At 50.0% G+C, this 20,103-nt stretch overlaps 2 protein-coding genes across 2 annotated transcripts in view; one reads left to right on the forward strand and one right to left on the reverse strand.

The window, feature by feature from the left end:
- The window catches only part of anxa2b (annexin A2b), a 316,940-nt gene that overhangs the window by 142,797 nt on the left and 154,040 nt on the right, over window positions 1–20,103 (reverse strand). The window lies entirely within an intron of this gene.
- Window positions 1–20,103, forward strand: part of LOC140404486 (nuclear receptor ROR-alpha A-like) — a 113,367-nt gene that overhangs the window by 77,889 nt on the left and 15,375 nt on the right. Inside the window, exons 7-8 of the mRNA XM_072493095.1 lie at window positions 8,746–8,856; window positions 12,359–12,471. Of these exons, the coding sequence (XP_072349196.1) occupies window positions 8,746–8,856; window positions 12,359–12,471 (224 nt within the window). The remainder of the gene's footprint in view (window positions 1–8,745; window positions 8,857–12,358; window positions 12,472–20,103) is intronic.

Consider the following 20,103-nt stretch of genomic DNA (forward strand, 5'->3'; position numbering starts at 1 on the left):
CCAAAAAAATGATGTACTAAATAAAAACATGCTCAATGAAAATCAGTTTCCCAGAAATAATCCTGTAATTAGGGAAGGTGACATTTCTGTCCTCTCGCTCACCGCTTCCCTCCCCTGACACTCCTGCCCACTGCCCTTCCTGATCATCCCACTCACCGCTTCCAGCTATCCGTGTTACACCCTCCCTCCCTCCCGTTGCCCTTACACTGAGGCCCCACTCACAACAAAGCTTGGGAGAGGGAGGAAAGCGGAAAGCAGATGGGTGTCAGGAGAGGGAAGTGACCAGCGAGCAGGAGACGGAGGGTTGGAGAATGCTCAGGTGAGTCAGGAGGGAGCACAAGAATTGTGGGAGTGAAACAAAGAGTGAGAGGAAGCAAAGGAAAGCAGCAGGTGGGAGGGAGAGAGAAAGGACCCTGTGTCTGGGAGGCAGGGAGAGGGCCCTGTGCCTGGGAGACAGGGAGTGGGCGGTGTCTGGGAGGCAGGGAGAGGGCCCTGTCTCTGGGAGGCAGGGAGTGGGCGGTGTCTGGGAGGCAGGGAGAGGGCCTTGTGTCTGGGAGGCAGGGAGAGGGCCCTGTCTCTGGGAGGCAGGCAGAGGGCCCTGTTTCTGGGAGGCAGGGAGAGGGCCCTGTGTCTGGGAGGCAGGGAGAGGGCCCTGTGTCAGGGAGGCAGGGAGAGGGCCCTGTGCCTGGGGGGCAGGCAGAGGGCCCTGTGTCTGGGAGGCAGGGATGGGCCCTGTGTCTGGGAGACAGTGAGAGGGCCCTGTGTCTGGGAGGCAGGGAGAGGGCCCTGTGTCTGGGAGACAGGGAGAGGGACCTGTGCCTGGGAGGCAGGGAGAGGACCCTGTGCCTGGGAGGCAGGGAGAGGGCCCTGTGTCTGGGAGGCAGGGAGAGGACCCTGTGTCTGGGAGACAGGGAGAGGGCCCTATGCCTGGGAGACAGGGAGAGGACCCTGTGCCTGGGAGGCAGGGAGAGGACCCTGTGCCTGGGAGGCAGGGAGAGGACCCTGTGCCTGGGAGACAGGGAGAGGGCCCTGTGCCTGGGAGACAGGGAGAGGGCCCTGTCTCTGGGAGGCAGGGAGAGGACACTGTGCCTGGGAGGCAGGGAGAGGACCCTGTCTCTGGGAGGCAGGGAGAGGACCCTGTGCCTGGGAGGCAGGGAGAGGACCCTGTGCCTGGGAGGCAGGGAGAGGACCCTGTGCCTGGGAGGCAGGGAGAGGACCCTGTGTCTGGGAGGCAGGGAGAGGACCCTGTGTCTGGGAGGCAGGGAGAGGACCCTGTGTCTGGGAGGCAGGGAGAGGGCCCTGTGTCTGGGAGGCAGGGAGAGGACCCTGTGTCTGGGAGGCAGGGAGAGGGCCCTGTGTCTGGGAGGCAGGGAGAGGACCCTGTGTCTGGGAGGCAGGGAGAGGGCCCTGTGTCTGGGAGGCAGGGAGAGGGCCCTGTGTCTGGGAGGCAGGGAGAGGACCCTGTGTCTGGGAGGCAGGGAGAGGGCCCTGTGTCTGGGAGGCAGGGAGAGGACCCTGTGTCTGGGAGGCAGGGAGAGGGCCCTGTGCCTGGGAGGCAGGGAGAGGGCCCTGTGTCTGGGAGGCAGGGAGAGGACCCTGTGTCTGGGAGGCAGGTAGAGGGCCCTGTGCCTGGGGGGCAGGCAGAGGGCCCTGTGTCTGGGAGGCAGGCAGAGGGCCCTGTGTCTGGGAGGCAGGCAGAGGGCCCTGTGTCTGGGAGGCAGGGAGAGGGCCCTGTGTCTGGGAGACAGTGAGAGGGCCCTGTGTCTGGGAGACAGTGAGAGGACCCTGTGTCTGGGAGGCAGGGAGAGGACCCTGTGTTTGGGAGGCAGGAAGAGGACCCTGTGTCTGGGAGGCAGGGAGAGGACCCTGTGTTTGGGAGGCAGGGAGAGGACCCTGTGTTTGGGAGGTAGGAAGAGGACCCTGTTTCTGGGAGGCAGGGAGAGGACCCTGTGTTTGGGAGGCAGGAAGAGGACCCTGTGTCTGGGAGGCAGGGAGTGTGCGGTGTCTGGGAGGCAGGGAGAGGACCCTGTGTCTGGGACAGTTGTGGGATGGAAGCGACAGATGGGAAGATGGGAGGAGGGAGATGGTGAGCAGGAGGAAGGGAGAGGGAGTGGAACGGAGGGAAAGGACGACATTCAGAAGGGTCGGCAGAGGGAAACGGCGAACGGGAAGGTTGGGGAAGAGAAGTGGCCAATCGTGAAGCAGCAATTTGTATTTGGAAAAGACTGAGCATGTGCAGTAACTGCACTAAAATAGAAATGGAGGCAAGCCAATCGGGGTACTCCCCTCATTCACAAAACACGCTGATTCGAAAATGCATTTAAAACCTATTCGAAGGATACCTCGAAGTGAGCTGGACTCAACCCGTGTACAAAAAGATTCAATAAGAGAGAGAAAGAAGGACAAGGTGGAGTGAGGAGACTCTATAGAGAAGTGCAGGAAAATAGTGCAACAACTGAACAATGACTTCACAGAAGAAGATACAGAAAATCTCCCAGCAATACTTGGCATCTAATGGACTTGTGAGATTGAGGCAGTGAAAGACAATTATTGTGGTGAAGAGGTAATAGTTGAAACGTTGACTGGATTGATGGTTGATTAGTCCCCTGGACAAGACGAGCTACTGAAATGGTTCCTGCAGACTGAAAAGTCACAAATTGGCTAACAGGCAGAAAGCAGAGACGAGGAATGGATGGGTCATTCTCCGGATGGAAGGCTGTTAAAAGTGAGCCAGCTACAGTGCAGACTTTGTTTGCACTGAGTGCTGAATTTGGTGCATTTGAGTGCTATAGTCAGAGTTTGGTGACTGAGGGAGTATGAGGGTTCATTTTTATCTAAGGTCTAGTCTTTCTTTTATTTAGTTAATTAACTTAAAAGTTGCTGTTTGGTTTAGAAGAAGGTGAATTTTCAATCAGCTTTAAACAAAGGTTCTACTTGTAGATACTTGCAGCTGGAGCTTGTTAGTTAGTTAATTGGATTAGGCCAGTTTTCAGAGGCTAGAGTCACAGTATAACGGTGAGCCAGCTACAGTGCAGACTTTGTTTGCACTGAGTGCTGAATTTGGGTGTATTTGTGTGAGAGTTTGGTGACTGAGGGAGTTAGGTGAGGAGGGAGTAAAGTGCTCCTTTCATTTCATTTCCTACATATCGTCAAAGAGTCTGAAGGGAGCCGGGAGTTTACAGAGAGTGCAGCTGACTGGGGCAGAGTCTGAGGGCGGAGTTCCAATTGGTCCACAGGGCAGCAATATTCTGTAAGGTAAGAGGGGATGGAGGCTAGGCCAGTTGCATGCTCCTCCTGTAGGATGTGGGTGGTGAGGGATGCCACCGGTGTCCCCGCTGACTACACCTGTCGGAAGTGCACCTAACTCCAGCTCCTCAGAGACCGTGTTAGGGAACTGGAGCTGGAGCTGGATGAACTTCAGATCATCCGGGAGGCAGAGGGGGTGATTGAGAAGAGTTACAGGGAGGTAACCACACCCAAGGTACAGGACAAGAATAGCTGGGTTACAGTCAGGGGGGGAAAAAAAACAGGCAGACAGTGCAGGGATCCCTCGTGGCCGTTCCCCTTCAAAACCAGTATATCGTTTTGGATACTGTTGGGGGGGATGACCTACCGGGGGAAGGCCCTAGTGGCCAGGTCTCTGGCACTGAGTCTGGCTCTGGGGCTCAGAAGGGAAGGGGGGAGAATAGAAAAGCATTAGTGATAGGAGACTCAATGGTTAGGGGAATGGATAGGAGATTCTGTGGTCGCGAGCGAGACTCCCGGAAGGTATGTTGCCTCCCGGATGATCGGGCCAGGGGTGTCTCGGATCGTGTCTTCAGGATCCTTAAGGGGGAGGGGGAGCAGCTAGAAGTCATGGTGCACATTGGTACCAACGACATAGGTAGGAAAAGGGGTGTGGATGTAATAAACGAGTTTCGGGAGTTAGGCAGGAAGTTAAAAGCCAGGACAGACAGAGTTGTCATCTCTGGTTTGTTGCCGGTGCCACCTGATAGCAAGGCTAGGAATAGGGAGAGAGTGCAGCTGAACACGTGGCTGCAGGAATGGTGTATGAGGGAGGGCTTCACGTATTTGGATAATTGGAGCACATTCTGGGGAAGGTAGGACCTGTACAAGCAGGACGGGTTGCATCCGAACCAGACGGGCACCAATATCCTGGGAGGGAGGTTTTCTAGTACTCTTCAGGAGGGTTTAAACTAATTTGGCAGGGGAATGGGAACCGGATTTGTAGTCCAGCAACTAAGGTAGCTGATGTTCAGGACGTCAAAGCATGTAGTGAGGCAGTGGGGAAGGGAACACTGACAAAGGAGAGTACTTGCAGGCACGGAGATGGGTTGAAGTGTGTATACTTCAACGCAAGAAGCATCAAGAATAAGGTGGGTGAACTTAAGGCATGGATCGGTACTTGGGACTACGATGTGGTGGCCATCACGGAAACTTGGATAGAAGAGCGGCAGAAGTGGTTGTTGGAGGTCCCTAGTTATAGATGTTTCAATAAGATTCGGGAGGGTGGTAAAAGAGGGGGGGGGGTTTGCATTGTTAATTAGAGATAGTATAACAGCTGCAAAAAGGCAGTTCGAGGAGGATCTGCCTACTGAGGTAGTATGGGTTAAAGTCAGAAATAGGAAAGGAGCAGTCACCTTGTTGGGAGTTTTCTATAGGCCCCCCAATAGTAGCAGAGATGTGGAGGAACAGATTGAGAAACAGATTTTGGAAAGGTGCAGAAGTCATAGGGTAGTAGTCATGGGTGACTTCAACTTCCCAAATATTGAGTGGAAACTCTTTAGATCAAATAGTTTGGATGGGGTGGTGTTTGTGCAGTGTGTCCAGGAAGCTTTTCTAACACAGTATGTAGATTGTCCGACCAGAGGGGAGGCCATATTGGATTTGGTACTTGGTAATGAACCAGGGCAAGTAATAGATTTGTTAGTGGGGGGAGCATTTTGGAGATAGTGACCACAATTCTGTGACTTTCACTTTAGTAATGCAGAGGGATAGGTGCGTGCAACAGGACAAGGTTTACAATTGGGGGAAGGGTAGATACGATGCTGTCAGACAAGAACTGAAGTGCATAAGTTGGTAACATAGGCTGTCAGGGAAGGACACAAGTGAAATGTGGAACTTGTTCAAGGAACAGATACTATGTGTCCTTGATATGTATGTCCCTGTCAGGCAGGGAAGAGATGGTCGAGTGAGGGAACCATGGTTGACAAGAGAGGTTGAATGTCTTTTTAAGAGGAAGAAGGAGACTTATGTAAGGCTGAGGAAACAAGGTTCAGACAGGGTACTGGAGGGATACAAGATAGCCAGGAGGGAACTGAAGAAAGGGATTAGGAGAGCTAAGAAAGGGCATGAAAAATCTTTGGCGGGTCGGATCAAGGAAAACCCCAAGGCCTTTTACACAAACGTGAGAAATATGAGAATGACTAGAGCAAGGGTAGGTCCGATCAAGGACAGTAGCGGGAGATTGTGTATTGAGTCTGAAGAGATAGGAGAGATCTTGAACGAGTACTTTTCTTCAGTATTTATGAATGAGCGGGGCCATATTGTTGCAGAAGACAGTGTGAAACAGATTGGTAAGCTCGAGGAGATACTTGTTAGGAATGAAGATATGTTGGGCATTTTGAAAAACTTGAGGATAGACAAGTCCCCTGGGCCTGACGGGATATTTCCAAGGATTCTATGGGAAGCAAGAGATGAAATTGCAGAGCAGTTGCCAATGATCTTTTCGTCCTCGCTGTCAACAGGGGTGGTACCAGGGGATTGGAGAGTGGCGAATGTCGTGCCCCTGTTCAAAAAAGGGAATAGGGATAACCCTGGGAATTACAGGCCAGTTAGTCTTACTTCGGTGGTCGGCAAAGTAATGGAAATGGTTCTGAGGGATAGGATTTCTGAGCATCTGGAAAGACACTGCTTGTTTAGGGATAGTCAGCACGGATTTGTGAGGGATCGCTCTTGCCCTCAAGTCTTATTGAATTCTTTGAGGTGGTGACGAAGCACGTGGATTAGGGTAAAGCAGTGGATGTAGTGTACATGGATTTTAGTAAGGCATTTGATAAGGTTTCCCATGGTAGACTTCTGCAGAAAGTAAGGAGGCATGGGATAGTGGGAAATTTGGCCAGTTGGATAACGAACTGGCTAACCGATAGAAGTCAGAGAGTGGTGGTGGATGGCAAATATTCAGCCTGGAGCCCAGTTACCCCAGTGGCGTACCGCAGGGATCAGTTCTGGGTCCTCTGCTGTTTGTGATTTTCATTAATGACTTGAATGAGGGAGTTGAAGGGTGGTTCAGTAAATTTGCAGGCGGTACGAAGATTGGTGGAGATGTGGATAGTGAGGAGGGCTGTTGTCGGCTGCAAAGAGACATAGATAGGATGCAGAGCTGGGCTGAGAAGTGGCAGATGGAGTTTAACCCTGAAAAGTGTGAGGTTGTCCATTTTGGAAGGACAAATATGAATACAGGGTTAACGGTAGATTTCTTGGCAATGTGGAAGAGCAGAGAGATCTTGGGGTCTATGTTCATACATCTTTGAAAGTTGCCACTCAAGTGGATAGAGCTGTGAAGAAGGCCTATGGTGTGCTAGCGATCATTAGCAGAGGGATTGAATTTAAGAGCCGTGAGGTGATGATGCAGCTTTACAAAACCTTGGTACGGCCACATTTGGAGTACTGTGTGCAGTTCTGGTCGCCTCATTTTAGGAAGGATGTGGAAGCTTTGGAAAAGGTGCAAAGGAGATTTACCAGGATGTTGCCTGGAATGGAGAGTAGGTCTTACGAGGAAAGGTTGAGGGTGCTAGGCCTTTTCTCATTAGAACGGAGAAGGATGAGGGGCGACTTGAAAGAGGTTTATAAGATGATCAGGGGAATAGATAGAGTAGACAGTCAGAGACTTTTTCCCCGGGTGGAACAAACCATTACAAGGGGACATACCTTTAAGGTGATTGGTGGAAGATGTAGGGGGATGTCAGAGGTAGGTTCTTTACCCAGAGAGTAGTGGAAGTAGTTGAGTCGGAAACATTTAGGACCTTCAAGTGGCTATTAGATAGGTACATGGATTACGGTAGAATGACTGGGTGTAGATTAATTTATTCTTAATCTAGGACAAACGTTTGGCACAATATCGTGGGCCAAAGGGCCTGTTCTGTGCTGTATTTTTCTATGTTCTATGTTACTTATGGGCTCCTGTGAGGATCCATACTGGGTTCACAATCGGTATAAATTATAGAATCCCTACAGTGCAGAAGGAGGCCATTCGGCCCACCGAGTCTGCACCGACCCTCCGGAAGACCAGTTGAGCATGGCCAATCCACCTAACCCGCACATCTTTGGACTGTGGGAGGAAACCGGAGCACCCAGAGGAAACCCACGCAGACACTGGGATGACGTGCAGACTCCACACAAGACAGTTGCCCAAGGCCGGAATTGAACCCGGGTCCCGGGCGTTGTGGGACCCCATTATAGTATTTCCAGATTTGCAAATGACACAAAACTGGGTGGGAATGTAAGTTGCGAAGGTTAAGCGAATGGGCTGGAACATGGCAGATAGAACACAAGTCAATAAATGCAATGTTGATCACTTTGGCAGAAAAAACATCAAGGCAGAATATTTCTTAAACAGTGAGAGGTTGGGAAGTGTTGGTGTCCAAGGGAAACTGGGTGTCCTTGTTCATGAGTAACTGAAAGTTAGGATGTTGGTGTAGCAAGCTATAAGGAAGGCAAATGGTATGTTGGCCGCCATTACAAGAGGATTTGTGTACAGGAGTAAAGATGTCTTGTTGCAATGGTATAGAGCCTTGGTGATACCGCAACCTGGAGCATTGCGTACAGCATTGGCCTCCTTATCTAAGGAAGGATATACTTGACACGGGGGGTGTTCAATAGATGTTCATTAGATTAATCCCTGGGTTGGCGGGGCTGTTTTGTGAGGAGAAATTGAAGAGTATTGAAGAATGAGAGGTGATCGCATTGAAACTTACAAAGTTCTCACAGAGTGTGATGGGGTGGATGTGGATAGGGTGAATCCCCTGGCTGGTGAGTCTAGAACCAGGGGACACAGTTCATGTGAATGGAATTTCATTTCATTTGATTTCAGTCTCAGAATAAGGGACCATATAGCACCGTGAAGAGGAGGAATTTCTTGCAATTGGTTCCAGATTTCACCCTCTATTTCTGTTTCGTCCGTCAAAAAGGAAAATTAAGAAAAAAAACATTTAAAATTTACCATTTAAAAAATCTCTGAAGAAAAAATTATTGACCGAAAGAATGGGATTGTTGCTTTTGTGACAGAGTTTGCTTGCCATGTTTCAACAATTAACACATTGTTAAAACGATGCTTACGCCATTAAGTTCCAGATTTAACTTTCCGCAGTAGGTTTCATGGACAATTAACGTTAACGAAAAGGAGAGCGCTAAGGCGGAGATGACCTTTGTGTGAAGAAAATGACAGGGCAGCATAAATCAACCAGCGTAAATCATAGGTTCTACAATAACGCATTCTAGTCTGATGCCTCCATCATGAATGTAAAGTGTTTGATAAACTATTATGTGGTTTGAAGCAGGCTTCCTTCGCATTGGACAGGCTCCAAATCTTTGCAAACTATTTGAAATACGAGTTATTTGTTGAATTATATGTTTCACTAATGATGAAGTTCAAACATTTTCATCAATCTACATAAGTACACCAAACTGGTCCATTTGGGATAAAAATTGATGTGCTAATTGTTTGTCCGTCCCTTTGCCTGACAGGTTGTGATGATTTGATCAACTCCATCTTTGACTTTGGTAAAAATTTGTGCGCATTGCACCTAGTGGAGGATGAGGTTGCCTTGTTTTCTGCGTATGTGCTGATTTCGGCAGGTGAGCCCCACAGGAAACTCATTTAATGTTCTTTCTCGGCAAATTTTTCCCCTACTTTACTCCCTACCATCCATTGCTTTTGCGCTTTGTGTCATGTTCAGTGATTCGTTTGGATTGATTGTGTGAGTCTGTTTACTTTTGATGCTCACTGTGTTTGACTGGTTAAGCCTGGGTGTGGATTCTGGGAAAAGCAAACAAAGCTGCAGAAAAAGCTACAAGATCGAGAAACACGGAGTAACCACTTTTGAACCACCTGTAGCCTGTCGCACACATGGAAACTAGTGCCGTCTCTACCAAGCGCTGAGATAAAAAAGATACGGCACCTTGTTTGCCAGATGCGGCTCTGCAAGATTTTGTGAGGGAGTAATGCCGATCAGATATCCTGGTGATGTCGGAATTGTCGATTCGCTGCTATTCTGAGCATTTGGCATTCCTTTCAACTGTTGGAAAACCAACACTGCCACCATGGCATGGTGGCTTCCGTTCCGAGTGCTCTGAAAAGGCAATTCTTCACCTGAAATAGACAGCGGAATGTCCAGCTGCATTCCTCTGTCTTGTTTCCCCATGAGATCCACACCTGGGATGGTCAACACCTAGCTTCACAGAGTTGTTGCATTCCAGGGCAGCACGGTGGCACAGTGGGTTAGCAGTGTGGCCACACGGCGCTGAGGTCCCAGGTTCGATCCCGGCTCCGGGTCACTGTCCGTGTGGAGTTTGCACATTCTCCCCGCGTCTGCGTGGGTTTCGCCCCCACAGCACAAAGATGTGCAGGGTAGGTGGATTGGCCACGCTAAATTGCCCCTTAATTGGGAAAAATGAATTGGATACTCTAAATTTATAAAAAAAGAAAACAAAATTGAGTTGTTGCATTCTGGCACAACTCCCACTGGTGGCCAATCTCCCAAGAAGTTTTCCAAGGAACATTATTAAACAAAACTAATGAAATGAAACCAAAACGCATAATGAGATATTGCAACAAGCAAATAAAAGCTTGTTGAAAGAGACAGCTACCCCCATCAGGGAGCCCTTCCCTTTCCCCCCTTCCCCCCCCCCCCCCCCCATGGGTTGTCTGCAGCGGAGGAGATTACAGAGCCGCAAGGGGATGAGAATTTTTAAATCGAGTGGTTGCTTGACTGAGGGGTGGCGAGCACAGAGTGACCCCAAACCGTTCACCTCAATAATAGGCAGCCAAAGTGGGGAATTGGCTGCGGGTGGGCGAGGCTGTGTTTTACGAGTAATTTGAGTCTCCAAGCTTGGAAAATGCAATCTCTGTTACTTCACTAAATTAGTAACTTGAACCAGATAAGCCAATTAATTAACAAAATTATAATAATTGATTTAATTTTGAAATATTAACCGATTAGCTAATCCAATAAAATCGTGCAGAGCCCTCTGCTGGACAACCATGTCTGCGATTAGTGTTTGCAACTAAAGCATCTTCGTCTCCGAGTTGTTGACCTGGAATCTGAGCTTCCGGCATTGCGGAGCATCAGGGAGGGGGGACTACCTGGACGCTGTTCCAGGAGGCGGTCATCCCGTAGGTGAGGCCGAACATTAGAGTGGGGCAATGGTCAGGGAGCAGGGTGTGGCTTGGAGTGAGGCAGGTATGGAGGGCCAACATGGAAGGGCCTCGGTCCCTTGACTTTAGCCAACAGGTAGGAGGTACGTGCTACCTCATTTCCTTGGATTGCCAGCTTGCCGTGGTGGAGAGACTTGGATGTTCCATTGATCCCAAGAGCAATGCCGTGGGGAGTCTTCAGCGCCTGGTAGGGTCACCCCTGGGGGTAAGGTCAGAGGGGAGGAACCAGACACCGCGCAATCCAAAAGAAGTCCTCAATGGCGGATCAGTCACTCGTGTGGTATCAACGGCTGTGATGGCGGGTGAGTAAATTTGCAGACGATACTAAAGTCGGTGGTGTTGTCGATAGTGTGGAAGGATGTAGCAGGTTACAGAGGGATATAGATAAGCTGCAGAGCTGGGCTGAGAGGTGGCAAATGGAGTTTAATGTAGAGAAGTGTGAGGTGATTCACTTTGGAAGGAAAAACAGGAATGTGGAATATTTGGCTAATGGTAAAGTTCTTGAAAGTGTGGATGAGCAGAGGGATCTAGGTGTCCATGTACATAGATCCCTGAAAGTTGCCACCCAGGTTGATAGGGTGGTGAAGAAGGCCTATGGAGTGTTGGCCTTTATTGGTAGAGGGATTGAGTTCCGGAGTCGGGAGGTCATGTTGCAGCTGTACAGAACTCTGGTACGGCCGCATTTAGAGTATTGCGTACAGTTCTGGTCACCGCATTATAGGAAGGACGTGGAGGCTTTGGAACGGGTGCAGAGGAGATTTACCAGGATGTTGCCTGGTATGGAGGGAAAATCTTATGAGGAAAGGCTGATGGACTTGAGGTTGTTTTCGTTAGAGAGAAGAAGGTTAAGAGGAGACTTAATAGAGGCATACAAAATGATCAGAGGGTTAGATAGGGTAGACAGTGAGAGCCTTCTCCCGCGGATGGAAATGGCTGGCACGAGGGGACATAGCCTTAAACTGAGGGGTAATAGATATAGGACAGAGGTCAGGGGTAGGTTCTTTACGCAAAGAGTAGTGAGGCCGTGGAATGCCCTACCTGCTACAGTGGTGAACTCGCCAACATTGAGGGCATTTAAAAGTTTATTGGATAAACATATGGATGATAATGGCATAGTGTAGGTTAGATGGCTTTTGTTTCGGTGCAACATCGTGGGCCGAAGGGCCTGTACTGCGCTGTATTGTTCTATGTTCTATGAAGGCTGCAGCAGTAGAGAGATCCCCGGAGGTCGAGGTTCCCTTGTCACTGGAACTAGACCTACTCTTTATCAAGGTTGCGTGTCTGCTGATGTGCAATGGCAAAGCCACATTAAAAGATGTCCCGCACCCGGCATCTAGCGAGAGGAAACCAGAATTTCTTAGGTGGACAATCCAACTCGTTTGCGAGTGATCACCGAAGAAGACAACTGTGCGTGGCGGAGGGGCAAATTGGCCATGGTGCCCTGGTGCAGCAAGTCATTAAAGTTAATGGAATGAAAGTGAATGTGAGCATAATGGGAGCGAGTATAGTCATGGGACTGAGAGCTCCGAAGGTTGTGTTACAGGTCCAGTGCTAGGATCAATGGCATCCTCTGACGTGTGGAGGTGAATATGAGGGGGAGGATCCAGTCATCAGGGTCCAATCCCGAACCAATGACATCGGTAAAACCTGGAATTATGTTTTGCCGAGAGAGTTTGATTCGGTTCCAAGTGAAAAACCGAAACCCCACAACAATCTCTCAATTTTTACCTGAGCCTCATCCCAATTGGTTTAGGGGGTTGGATGTCATGGGCCTGTATGTTTGGTGCCGGTGCGGAATATTCATGTATTGAGGGAACCCTGGGAAATCTCCGCGAACCGTTCTCCCACGTTTCGCTGGCCACCTGAAGGCGCACTCAGTGCCGTTGACTCCTGTGTTTATTCTTTCTTTGTCTCTCCTCCTAGACCGTCTCTGGCTTCAGGAGAAAATGAAGGTTGAGAAACTGCAACAGCGAATCCAGCTGACACTCCAACATATTTTGCAGAAACATCACAGAGAGGATGGCATTCTGACCAAGGTAACCAAACAGTTTATAGGATCATAGAATTTACAGTGCTGAAGGAGGCCATTCGGCCCTTCGAGTCTGCACCAGCCCTTGGAAAGAGCACTCTACCCAAGCCCACACCTCCAACCTACCCTGTTTTTTACAGAGGGTAGAGGGTGCCTGGAACTCGCTACCGGAGGAGGTGGTGGAAGCAGGGACGATAGTGCCATTTAAGGGGCATCGTGACAAATTCATGAATAGGATGGGAATAGAGGGATACGGACCCAGGATGTGCAGAAAATTTTACTTTAGACGGGCAGCATGGTCGGCATAGGCTTGGAGGGCCGAAGGGCCTGTTCCTGTGCTGTACTTCTCTTTGTTCTTGTTCTACACAGTAACCCCACTTAACCTTTTTGGACACTAAGGGCAATTTATCATGGCTAACCCGCACATCTATGGACTGTGGGAGGAAACCGGAGCACCCGGAGGAAACCCACGCAGACACGGGGAGGATGTGCAGACTCCACACAGACAGTGATCCAAGCCGGAATCGAACCTGGGACCCTGGAGCTGTGAAGCAACTGTGCTAACCACTATGCTGTGCTGAAAAACTAGATTGCTGTTCCGAAGTTGGTCAAGGTCCAGTAGGCTGAACGGCCCCTGCACTGTTCAAGAATTCAACGTCTCGGTTGGCACAGTGGTTAGCACTGCTGCCTCACAGCGCCAGCGACTCGGGTTCAACTCTGACCTTGGGTCACTGTCTGTGTGGAATTTGCACGCTCTCCCCGTGTCTGCGTGGGTTTCCTCCAGGTGCTCCGGTTTCCTCCCACAGCCCAAAGATGTGCAGGTTCGGTGGATTGACCATGCTAAATTGTCCCTTAGTGTCCAAAGGTTAGGTGCGGTTACGGGGATAGGACGGGTCATTGGCCGGGGTATGGTTCTCTTTCAGACTCCCATGGGCTGAATGGCCTCCTTATGTACTGTAGGAATTCTATGGAATCTATGGGATTCAGGGCTCTGTTTACTCAAGTGACTGGGTCAACAATCATACCAGTTAGCTGCAAAAATTAAAATGCAATAAAACGTTAAAAGCCAAAATCTCTGAAACAGTCTATTTTTTACAATTGCATACACATGTCCAGATAACTATGCAAGTATAGGTATTTGAATCAGCAGAGCCTCACAAATTGATCTCAACTTATACAGATTAGGTGCAGGAGTAGGCCACTTGGCCCCTCAAGCCTGCTACCCCATTCAATAAGATCGTGGCTGATCTAATTGTGACCTCAACCCCCATTCCTGCCGACCCCTGATAACCTTTCACCCCCCTCTTGTTAATCAAGAATCTATCTATCTCAGCATTAAAGGTACTCAAAGATTCTGCTTCCCCTGCCTCTCGAAGAGAGTTCCGGAGACTCACGGCCCTCTGAGAGAAAATAATCCTCCCCATTTCTGTCTTAAATTGGCGACCCCTTATTTTTAAACAGTGCCCCCGAGTTTGAGATTCTCGCAAAAGAGGAACCATCCTCTCCGCATCCACCCTGTCCATACCCCTCAGGATTTTAAAGGTTTCAAAGAACAAAGAAAAGAAATGTACAGCACAGGAACAGGCCCTTCGGCCCTCCAAGCCTGTGACGACCATACTGCCCGACTAAACTAAAACCTTCTACACTTCCTGGGTCCGTATCCCTCTATTCCCATCCTATTCATATATTTGTCAAGATGCCCCTTAAATGTCACTATCGTCCCTGCCTCCACTACCTCCTCCGGTAGCGAGTTCCAGGCACCCACTACCCTCTGTGTTTAAAAAAAAAAAAAAAACCTTGCCTCGCACATCTCCTCTAAACCTTGCCCCTCGCACTTTAAACCTATGCCCCCTAGTAATTGATCCCTCTACCCCGAGTAAAAGCCTCTGACTATCCACTCTGTCTATGCCCCTCATAACTTTGTAGACTTCTATCAGGTCGCCCCTCAACCTCCGTCGTTCCAGTGAGAACAAACCGAGTTTATTCAATCGCTCCTCATAGCTAATGCCCTCCACACCAGGCAACATCCTGGTAAATCTCTTCTGCACCCTCTCTAAAGCCTCCACATCCTTCTGGTAGTGTGGCAACCAGAATTGAACACTATACGCCAAGTGTGGTTCTATAAAGCTGCAACATGACTTGCCAATTCTTATACCCAATGCCCCGGCCAATGAAGGCAAGCATGCCGTATGCTTTCTTGACTACCTTCTCCACCTGTGTTGCCCCTTTCAGTGACCTGTGGACCTGTACTCCTAGATCTCTCTGACTGTCAATACTCTTGAGGGTTCTACCATTCACTGTATATTCCCTACCTGTATTAGACCTTCCAAAATGCATTACCTCACATTTGTCCGGATTAAACTCCATCTGCCATCTCTCCGCCCAAATATCCAAACGATCTAAATCCTGCTGATTCGAGCAAGTCGTCTCGTACTCTTCTAAAGTCCAGCGGATACAGACCCAACCTATCCAACCTTTGCTCAGAAGACAACCTGTCCATTCCAGGTATTAGTCTGGTAACACCTCCTCTGAACTGCCTCCAACACATTTACATTTTTCCGAGGGCGGCACAGGTTTTAGCACTGCTGCCTCATGGCACCGAGGACCCGGGTTCGATCCGGGCCCTGGGTCACTGTCCGTGTGTAGTTTGCGTGGGTCTCGCTCCCACAACTCAAAGATGTATAGGGTCGGTTGATTGGCCACGCTAAATTGCCCTTAATTAAAAATAAGAATTGGGTACTCTAAATTTTAAATAAGCAGATCAAATACTGTGCACAATACTCCAGATGTGGTCTCACCTATGCCCTGTAATACTCCAGATGTGGTCTCACCTATGCCCTGTACAACTGAAGCAAAACCTCCCTACTTTTGTGTTCAATTCCCCTCACAATTCATGCTAACATTCTATTAGCTCTCCTAATTACTCGCTGAACCCGTAAACTAGCCAATTGTGATTCATGCACTGCGACGCCCAGGTCCCTCTGCACCTCCAATTGACCTAAATGATAAATTGAAATGCCAGGTTTGAGGCTCCTTCATGGGGTGACTTGGTGACCACAGCTTCTGCATTGCTGGGATATTTATATATTAAACTGTATCATTCCTGCCGTGCGTTAACGCTGTGACGAGGATAACCCAGCTCGACATAATGACAACTATGGGGATCTGATGGTTATTCACAGAAATATCCAGTAAACAGTTCACTGCAGGCACAGTCGACAGGAAGCACTTAACTAGTGGGAATTGAGAGTTGAAGAAAAAAAGATAATGCCAGTAGGGTTTTGTTCGCCAGCTGGAAGTCTAACAGACACTCATCAGCATGTGCTGGAGCCTTCAAAACTAACTACACAGAAAACTGTACCACGGGAATCCGCAGGGTGATGGGTGTTAGTGTCACTGACTGTTACTCACACACAGCGTCACTGACTGTCACTCACACAGTGTCACTGACTATCACTCACACACAGTGTCACTGACTGTCACTCACACACAGCGTCACTGACTGTCACTCACACAGTGTCACTATCACTCACACACAGTGTCACTGACTGTCACTCTCACACAGTGTCACTGACTGTCACTCTCACACAGTGTCACTGACTGTCACTCACACACAGTGTCACTGACTGTCACTCACACAGTGTCACTCAATGTCACTCACACACAGCGTCACTGACTGTCAGTCACACACACTGTCATTGACTGTCACTCACACAGTGTCACTGACTATCACTCACACACAGTGTCACTGACTGTCACTCACACACAGTGTCACTGACTGTCACTCACACACAGTGTCACTGACTGTCACTCACACACAGTGTCACTGACTGTCACTCACACACAGTGTCACTGACTGTCACTCACACACAGTGTCACTGACTGTCACTCACACACACTGTCATTGACTGTCACTCACACAGTGTCACTGACTATCACTCACACACAGTGTCACTGACTGTCACTCACACACAGTGTCACTGACTGTCACTCACACACACTGTCACTGACTGTCACTCACACACAGCGACACTGAATGTCACTCACACACAGCGTCACTGACTGTCACTCACACACACTGTCATTGACTGTCACACACAGCATCACTGACTGTCACTCACACACAGCGTCACTGACTGTCGCTCACACACATCGTCACTGACTGCCTCTCACACACAGTGTCACTGACTATCGCTCACACACAGCGTCACTGACTGTCGCTCACACACAGCGTCACTGACTGTCGCTCACACACATCGTCACTGACTGCCTCTCACACACAGCATCACTGACTGTCACTCACACACAGCGTCACTGACTGTCGCTCACACACATCGTCACTGACTGCCTCTCACACACAGTGTCACTGACTATCGCTCACACACAGCGTCACTGACTATCGCTCACACACAGCATCACTGACTGCCTCTCACACACAGCGTCACTGACTGTCACTCACACAAAGCGTCACTGACTGCCTCTCACACACAGCGTCACTGACTATCACTCACACACAGTGTCACTGACTGCCTCTCACACACAGCGTCACTGACTGTCGCTCACACACAGCGTCACTGACTGCCTCTCACACAGTGTCACTGACTGTCACAGTGTCACTGACTATCGCTCACACACAGCGTCACTGACTGTCACTCACACACAGCATCACTGACTATCACAGCGTCACTGACTGCCTCTCACGCAGTGTCACTGACTGTCACAGTGTCACTGACTATCGCTCACACACAGCATCACTGACTGTCACTCACACACAGTGTCACTGACTGTCACTCACACACAGTGTCACTGACTGTCACTCACACACAGTGTCACTGACTGTCACTCACACACAGTGTCACTGACTGTCACTCACACACAGCGTCACTGACTGTCACTCACACACACTGTCACTGACTGTCACTCACACACACTGTCACTGACTGTCACTCACACACAGCGACACTGAATGTCACTCACACACAGCGTCACTGACTGTCACTCACACACACTGTCATTGACTGTCACACACAGCATCACTGACTGCCTCTCACACACAGCGTCACTGACTATCGTTCACACACAGTGTCACTGACTGCCTCTCACACACAGCGTCACTGACTATCACTCACACACAGCGTCACTGACTGTCGCTCACTCACATCGTCACTGACTGTCACTCACACACAGCATCACTGACTGCCTCTCACACAGCGTCACTGACTGCCTCTCACACACAGCGTCACTGACTATCGTTCACACACAGCGTCACTGACTGCCTCTCACACACAGCGTCACTGACTATCGCTCACACGCAGCGTCACTGACTGTCGCTCACACACAGTGTCACTGACTATCGCTCACACACAGCGTCACTGACTATCGTTCACACACAGCGTCACTGACTGCCTCTCACACACAGCGTCACTGACTATCGCTCACACGCAGCGTCACTGACTGTCGCTCACACACAGTGTCACTGACTATCGCTCACACACAGCGTCACTGACTGTCGCTCACACACAGTGTCACTGACTATCGCTCACACACAGCGTCACTGACTGTCGCTCACACACAGCATCACTGACTGTCACTCACACAAAGTGTCACTGACTGTCACTCACACAGAGCATCACTGACTGCCTCTCACACACAGCGTCACTGACTGCCTCTCACACAGTGTCACTGACTGTCACAGTGTCACTGACTATCGCTCACACACAGCGTCACTGACTGTCACTCACACACAGCATCACTGACTATCACAGCGTCACTGACTGTCGCTCACACACAGCGTCACTGACTGCCTTTCACACAGTGTCACTGACTGTCACAGTGTCACTGACTATCGCTCACACACAGCATCACTGACTGTCGCTCACACACAGCGTCACTGACTGCCTCTCACACAGTGTCACTGACTGTCACAGTGTCACTGACTGTCACTCACACACAGCATCACTGACTGTCACTCACACACAGCATCACTGACTGTCACTCACACACAGCATCACCGATTGTCACTCACACACAGCATCACTGACTGTCACTCACACACAGCATCACTGACTGTCACTCACACACAGCATCACCGATTGTCACTCACACACAGCATCACTGACTGTCACTCACACACAGCATCACCGACTGTCACTCACACAGCAGCGTCACTGACTGTCACTCACACAAAGCGTCACTGACTGTCGCTCACACACAGCGTGACTGACTGCCTCTCACACACAGCGTCACTGACTATCGCTCACACACAGCATCACTGACTGTCACTCACACAAAGCGTCACTGACTGCCTCTCACACAAAGCGTCACTGACTGTCGCTCACACACAGCGTCACTGACTGTCGCTCACACACAGCATCACTGACTGTCACTCACACACAGCGTCACTGACTGCCTCTCACACAAAGCGTCACTGACTGTCGCTCACACACAGCGTCACTGACTGTCGCTCACACACAGCATCACTGACTATCACTCACACACAGCGTCACTGACTATCGCTCACACACAGCATCACTGACTGTCACTCACACACAGCATCACTGACTGTCACTCACACAAAGCGTCACTGACTGCCTCTCACACAAAGCGTCACTGACTGTCGCTCACACACAGCGTCACTGACTGTCGCTCACACACAGCATCACTGACTGTCACTCACACACAGCGTCACTGACTGCCTCTCACACAAAGCGTCACTGACTGTCGCTCACACACAGCGTCACTGACTGTCGCTCACACACAGCATCACTGACTATCGCTCACACACAGCGTCACTGACTATCGCTCACACACAGCATCACTGACTGTCACTCACACACAGCATCACTGACTGTCACTCACACAAAGCGTCACTGACTGCCTCTCACACAAAGCGTCACTGACTGTCGCTCACACACAGCGTCACTGACTGTCGCTCACACAAAGCGTCACTGACTGTCGCTCACACAAAGCGTCACTGACTGTCGCTCACACACAGCATCACTGACTGTCACTCACACACAGCGTCACTGACTGTCACTCACACACAGCATCACTGACTATCGCTCACACACAGCGTCACTGACTGTCGTTCACACGCAGCGTCACTGACTGTCGCTCACACACAGCATCACTGACTGTCACAGTGTCACTGACTGTCGCTCACACGCAGCGTCACTGACTGTCGCTCACACACAGCATCACTGACTGTCACTCACACACAGCGTCACTGACTGTCACTCACACACAGCATCACTGACTGTCACAGTGTCACTGACTATCGCTCACACACAGCATCACTGACTATCACAGTGTCACTGACTGCCTCTCACGCAGTGTCACTGACTATCACAGTGTCACTGACTATCGCAGTGTCACTGACTGCCTCTCACGCAGTGTCACTGACTATCACAGTGTCACTGACTGCCTCTCACGCAGTGTCACTGACTATCGCTCACACACAGCATCACTGACTGTCACTCACACACAGCATCACTGACTGTCACTCACACACAGCATCACCGACTGTCACTCACACAGCAGCGTCACTGACTGTCACTCACACAGCAGCGTCACTGACTGCCTCTCACACAAAGCGTCACTGACTATCGCTCACACACAGCATCACTGACTGTCACTCACA

Source organism: Scyliorhinus torazame, chromosome 30 (genome assembly GCF_047496885.1).
Source record: "Scyliorhinus torazame isolate Kashiwa2021f chromosome 30, sScyTor2.1, whole genome shotgun sequence".
Taxonomy (NCBI): Eukaryota; Metazoa; Chordata; class Chondrichthyes; order Carcharhiniformes; family Scyliorhinidae; genus Scyliorhinus; species Scyliorhinus torazame.